General features: G+C 37.8%; 1 protein-coding gene across 6 annotated transcripts; it reads right to left on the bottom strand.

Moving 5' to 3' along the window:
- Positions 1-457: 457 nt before the first annotated feature.
- On the bottom strand, positions 458-5,951 carry LOC109203656 (uncharacterized). 6 transcript variants are annotated; one of them, XM_025910465.1, is made up of 10 exons: positions 5,577-5,951; positions 4,780-4,916; positions 4,210-4,516; positions 3,500-3,582; positions 3,290-3,342; positions 3,025-3,063; positions 2,493-2,803; positions 1,755-2,377; positions 997-1,211; positions 458-917 (listed from the first exon to the last, which is right to left on the bottom strand). In XM_025910465.1, exons 1-7 carry the CDS (start codon positions 5,761-5,763, stop codon positions 2,551-2,553), a joined length of 1,059 nt encoding a protein of 352 aa, XP_025766250.1. In that variant the 5' UTR covers positions 5,764-5,951; the 3' UTR covers positions 458-917; positions 997-1,211; positions 1,755-2,377; positions 2,493-2,550. The 6 variants fall into 6 exon arrangements, 5 of the variants coding, with proteins under 5 accessions (XP_025766250.1, XP_025766251.1, XP_025766252.1 ...); XM_025910466.1 differs by having other exon boundaries at positions 458-852; XM_025910467.1 differs by having other exon boundaries at positions 458-1,211; positions 3,025-3,067.
- Positions 5,952-6,777: the final 826 nt, after the last annotated feature.

Genomic DNA, 6,777 nt, shown 5'->3' with positions numbered 1-6,777 from the left:
GACTGTGGATTTGCTGTTGAGGAGAGGGAACTGGATGCGTTTCCCGAGGAGGGGCTACTGGTTGGATTGTGTGGTGATCCAAACATTGGGGAATATTTACAACAGGCTGCACAACAAAACACACTGCAGCAGCCACAAGACTGGGAATCGGCCACAGAACTGTATTTGGCCCTGAAGGACATAGCTGGGTTTTAAATACCAACTGAACTTCAGTTTGTAATGACATTTGTCAGAGTTACTCTGACGAAGACACACACGGTGTCGAAACGTTAGTTTCTTTCCTTTTTTTGCACCTAATAAAACCTTTGGACTTACTTGAGTGCTCCAGCCCTTCTGTTTTTCCTTCATTTTTAAATGTTAGTAGTGTTTCCTTTCCCTCTTGCTAAATTGAATATAATATTGTTCATAATATACAGCAACTGGCATGGATTTAAATATTAACATTTAACCACAAGGAAACATTTAAAATTTTCTTTAATAAAACCATTTACAAATAGTGTCCAGCATTTCTGTCACTTTTCCAACATACACAATATTCAGAAAAAACAACTAAATGTTTAACAATATGGAAGTTGCTTGTCACATGAATGTGTTAAGTAGTATGCCAACGGCAGCTGAACCTAACAGGGTAACTCAGTAACTGTAACTTGATGACCTTGCTGATTTAAGAACATCCAAATCCTGGAGCATTTTGAATTCCAAAGTCCATGTTGGCCTTAAAGATGCTGTATGAGTCACAGATGGGTAGCTTCAGAGTATTTGCACAGGTGTTTGCAACTGGAAAAGGCAAAACACTTAAAAACTGGATGCATGGTGGTGGTGTCATTCCTGCCGGTGGAACTGCCGTCAGCCCTGTGGCAAACATCAAATCTTCCAGACACACTACTTTCTTCTTTCAGAGAAGGCAACAGCAAACACTGTAGTACATTACAGAAAATTTATTTCCTCACCTCTCCTTTCATAAAACTATAAACAAATAAAAATGGTCATTCAAACCTTCACAATCAAGGAGATAATCTGCCCAAAAGCCAAGTGTTAGGACCTCCTTATGCCGCTTGTTGCTTCCTGCTGGGCTGAGATCTGGTCTGAACATGCTGTCCAGTTCTGAAGCAGTCAGGGCCTTGGCAGAGAAGCATAGGAGTGGGGCCAGCACACTGGAATTTTGTTGCAGTGCACTTAAAAAATTCAGACTTTCCAGTCCATCTTTAAATCTGCAAAGGATAGACAAATAACTAATAATTGGTTTATAGCTATAACTATTGCAGTCTTCTAAATTGTGTTTAAATGTCTTTACCTACTAGATCTTTCATTATAAATTTGGACAGATTTCAAATGCATAGAATCACTCATACACAAAAACAATTCATAGCGCTCAGAAATTAACTGTGACAGCAAAAAAAGAAGAGCTCATTGGTATTTTAGCATTTAAAAAAATAGTGCTTTCACACTGGAATAAACAAGTGTGTCAAACAAGGGATCACCTCTTTTATAAATAACTGAAAAATTAATCATGTTGCATGACTATGATTATTATGGGTCATTGTGAACAATAAATGTATACTAAATTAGAGTTCTAGTGTCAAAAGGTTAATAGCGTGCGAAAGTGGCTCAGGAATTAACTTGTTGTTTATCAGATCTATAATTTGATTGCTACTGAATCAGTTTTTTCATATACATCTGAAGGTCTGAAAATGTCAGTGGCTGCTGTGATGAGCAACTGGCCATCCTGAATTTAAAAGGAGTAATGAGTTTACCGTTGAATGACACTTTGTTTTCTTTCAAGGATGTACCATCTGAGGTACTCCTCCACAAATGCTTGTTTCTCAAAAGGCTTGACGTTTCTGAGGCATCCAGCAGTTTGGAAGATTGTGCTGTTTTGCAAATAAGATTATGCAAAGACTCCTCTGATTCAGCTTTCAGGACCTATAAAAAAAAAAGGTTTACTGTAAGAAAAACAAAAATATAATTATCACTACTTTTACGATTCATTCAAACATTGGATTAAAAAAATAATCAATTTGTTATTTCACTTGTGTTGTTGGGAGTTGGAAATCTGTCCTTTCAGATTACAGAATCTACCTTGAACCTACTTTCAAGATATGATCCAACCCGGATAACTTTTATCCTGATTAAATCTTTTAAACTGGCCCCAAGTGTCTTCTAAGTAAACCCATTCCCTGAGCCTAGGTAATTTTCTACCTGATGTAGAATTTTGTGATCTCCTCATCTTGCACATCTTCTACAGTGGCGCTGAAACTCTGATTCCCTGTGATGTGGTTGACCAGGTTCTTGGAGAGGAAATGTGGTGCTGGTCCCCCATGCACAATGGATACAGCGATCATCTTTCCTGCTAAAAAGTACTCATCTTGCCTGGCAGCTGTTATACAGGGCACATAATTATCATGGTTAATTGCTATTAAATATGCTAATGAAAAAAATACGCCAATTTTTATTAAAAGTTCCATTGTAATAATTACGGAGAAAACATCCACCTCTTGAATTATATACAAGATAACGGCTCTCTGGAGGTCCATCAAAGATGGGGCGATTTCACAGACTGCCCATAAGAAGTGTGAGGAATTCACGCCTCGGGCCACCTGTATCCAAACCTTCTTCAAAGCTGCCAGCATCATCATTAAACTTGATGAACATGTTGTAGTTGTCAGAGTATGTGCTGCGTCGAAATCCTCTAACAGCTCCATCCCATACAGCTGACCTTGATATATTGAACCTGCTGACCTTCTTGTGGTCAAGTTCCAGTGCCAAATTTGCAATAATTCCATGTGCCTGCAAATTGGTGTCTCTAAAAAAAAGGGAAACTTTTTTTTTAAAGGTATATATACTTCTCTCATGATTGCATGATGTCTTGTACAGAACAAGATGGCGGTTAATTGGATTCAAATGTTTAAATTACTAACACAGGTTCTTCTGGGGGCTCAGCAAACAGTGAATCGTTATCTAATTGCAAAGTAAAGGCGGTGGAGATTGTCTGCTGCACTGTTTTACTAATAAATAGTTTTTTACCTGTTGTACTTCATTAGCAAGCACAAGATCCCCAGCACCCTTCCTTAGAGAACAAAGAAAAGCATTTTTGTTGTGTACTGTGAAAATATTAATTGACACTTTGAGAATATTTAAGCATCTTGATTAACAAACAAGCAATACAAGTATTATGTAGTCCATGTTCCAAAAACCATATACAGAATGAATGACAAAAGTGTATATCTCATTAATACAAAGTGTAGGCAAAAAACAGTAAAAGATTACATGTTCTTCAAATATCACTTACTCATATTCTGCCGCTTTCTGTAAAGGACTGCTTTCATGTTGAAGTTCCCACGGCTGAAACAAACAAACAAACACACGCACGCACGCGAGCACGCACACACACACACAAAATGTATTTCACATATAACTATTAACTGTTTTACTGAACTGAGGCAAATGGTGGTGGCTAAACAACAAGAAAACTCTATAAAAAATTTTAAATTGTACTTACCAGTGTATCAGCAAGATCAAACTCAGAGGGCCTTTTAATAACAATCTCTGGGTCAGAGTCAGACAAGTCTGAGTTTTCTCCAACTACAAAACATGAAAACAAATTAAGCTAAGCTAACTAAATTCATACTAATGTATGAAACTTTATTTGATCATCAATAATAGATTAATACGAAAGGCATAAAGTTAGCATTTAAAACTCATGACTCAGTAGATCCAAAAATGGCTGAATTTCATGTTTCCAGGAAGAAACATAACATATACAAGCTAATTTAGGGAGCAATGGTGGCAGAGGAGTTAAAAGCACGCCCTGTAATCAAAAGGTTGAAGGTTTGAGCCCTGCTCAGTCTGTCACAGTCGTTGTGTCCTTGGGCAAGACACTTCACCCTCCATGCCAGGTGGTGGTAGTGGGAGGGATAGGTGGCATCTGTGTACAGCAGCCTTGCTTCAGTCAGTGAGTCCCAGGACAGTTGTGTCCACATTGTAGCTAATCACCAGCAGTGTGTGAATGTGTGTGGGTGAAGTGTCTTGGGGGGGTTGTAGAACCCTAGAAGGTGCTATATCAAATATAGGCCATTCACCATTTTAATGTAGGTATGCTATTGACTTGGGTGCTTTATGCGTAATGTTATCATTTCACAATTTCAAAATTAGCATTTGTTGAAACTAAGGGAATGTGTGTCAAAATCCAAACAAACATTAGCAGCTTACCATCTTCAAAGTCACTCTTCAAGCAGATGAAAACAGTGATTCTTTGATAAGGCTTGCCAACTTCAGCCTTATAAGCCTCAAGTGTAAATGGTCTTTGTGTTCCAGGGACAGTAATGACCTCAGTGCCATCCGGATACAGAAGAAGGAAAGGTCCATCTTTTAGATCTTTGTTAAAGTCCTTCATTTTTTTAACAGCTTGATTGAGCAGACTTGTGGCAGTAGCGTCAGGGTCTGTTGTTAGGAAAATAGTTTTTCCACGGTATGGCTTCAAACCACCCTTTTTAATGGTCATCAAGCCGACATTTATCTGTAAGGAAAAAGACATGAACAATGGGCCAAGTAGATACTAATATGACTCTAAGCAGATCTATTCAAAATTGAATATTTATTAACTGCAAAAGAGGGATCTTCCTGACAACCTAAATGTACAATTACTCGTAAACAATTGTTCTTATTCTGGATAGCTTTACTACACTGAACATTTTTTACACAACTCCCCTAAGGAATAACAAAAGAATGTCATTAGAAAATTAACCTCAACTTGTTTTCAGACAGAGCTAGCCAAACTACCTGAACCTTTCTTTTTTCCTTTTTCTTTAAGCCCTTCCTCCCTTCAGAAAACTTTTGCCTCTCTTCATTTTTCTTTTTTCTGTATTCTAAGAAGGTGCTGAAGGTTGGAGTCGGGCAGTTTGAGGTAGTCTGTGATGCTAAAGGGAAACAAAGGAAAAATGTACTACAGTGTCACACATTAAAGACATTCATTCATGTGACATTCCATTGTCCACACAACACGCAAATAAGGACAACACTGAATAATCTCACTAGAAAATTTCTACCAAGGAATGACAATGTAACTGATACTATTGACCAATACAATTCTACACCAGTAAGTTTTAATGTATAGACACATAATAGTGTTAGTTCCTAAAGTTAACCAAACATAATAAATGAACTAATTTATTATCGTTTCAGTTGTGGAAATGCTCAGAGGACTGTTCCACGAAGCAAGCTAATCCCAAAAGCCAGGCTCACTCTGAAAATCCAGGCTCGATTGCCCCAAATTCGGTTCCAGGAACGAGGCTAACCTGCAGTCTTTCTGCTCATTCATTATGCAATATGCTTGTGGACAAGTCTGGTCCGTGGCACCCTAGCTGCGAGGTTTGTTAACACTAGAACTGCCCTCAAACCTTCACTACTAGAAAGGTCTTGAGCAGTCATTTTGATAGCTGCGTGCATTTTCAAATGAGCCTCGATTTTCTGAGCTCGCTTAGTGGAACAGCCCTCTGGGATGCTATGGTCTGGAAACAGCTAACGCTAGGCTAATAAATCAATAAATAACAAACATTTTATTATGCTTATTAACTTACTCAATGGGAGTGAAGTGTCTCCGATGCAAGATGCGTGATAAAGCCTCTCGCCACAGCCGCTGCAAAAGTTTGGTGACTCCTCAACCAGACTTTTCCCATAGCTAGGACAAAACATTCCGCCGTTTTTCAAAAGAAATGCGCTACAGGCAGAGTAACTTCCGGTTCCAAAGACGAACAGCGCGGACATCCAATCAGTGATGTCTCCTGTTGCCGACTGGTACCTACCCTTTCCGGTTTTCTTAATGTAATTGTGCTTCTCAATTTGTTTTTGTGATTCTTCTTTTGTTGTTGCGCTTTTCAATTTGTTGTTGCGTTTAGTGAATTTGTTTTTGCGCTTTTCAATTTGTTGTTGCGCTTTTCAATTTGTTTTTGCGTTTAGTGAATTTGTTTTTGCGCTTTTCAATTTGGTTTTGCGTTTAGTGAATTTGTTTTTGCGCTTTTCAATTTGTTTTTGCGTTTAGTGAATTTGTTTTTGCGCTTTTCAATTTGTTTTTGCGCTTTTCAATTTGTTGTTGCGCTTTTCAATTTGTTGTGCGTTTTGTGATTTGTGTTTGCGCTTTTCAATTTGTTTTTGCGTTTAGTGAATTTGTTTTTGCGCTTTTCAATTTGTTGTTGCGCTTTTCAATTTGTTTTTGCGTTTAGTGAATTTGTTTTTGCGCTTTTCAATTTGTTTTTGCGCTTTTCAATTTGTTTTTGCGCTTTTCAATTTGTTGTTGCGCTTTTCAATTTGTTGTGCGTTTTGTGATTTGTTTTTGCGCTTTTCAATTTGTTTTTGCGTTTAGTGAATTTGTTTTTGCGCTTTTCAATTTGTTGTTGCGCTTTTCAATTTGTTGTGCGTTTTGTGATTTGTTTTTGTGGTTTGCACTTCAGGGCCACCGTACTTATATATATAAAGCTGGAACATATATATAGAACATTACATAAAAATCCAGAAAACAACAAAAGATATATATATCTTTTGTTGTTTTCTGGATTTTTATGTAATGTTCTAATCTGGTTCAAATATATAAATGTAGATCTAGGTTAAATGCTGAAGAAAGTCATCAGCATTGCATATGTTAATTACAGATATGTAGATAGCAAACAGCTCCTTCATAATGACCTCCCCTGGGCCTCTGCATGGTTATCCAGCAGTGTGCTAATGGGGTTAGTCCTGGTCCTCTGTGGATTTCCTACCACCATCTATGAAACCACATAAGCA

The sequence above is a fragment of the Oreochromis niloticus genome, linkage group LG9 (assembly GCF_001858045.2).
Source record: "Oreochromis niloticus isolate F11D_XX linkage group LG9, O_niloticus_UMD_NMBU, whole genome shotgun sequence".
In the NCBI taxonomy this organism is placed as follows: domain Eukaryota; kingdom Metazoa; phylum Chordata; class Actinopteri; order Cichliformes; family Cichlidae; genus Oreochromis; species Oreochromis niloticus.
This window is presented reverse-complemented; position numbering and strand designations above follow the sequence as displayed.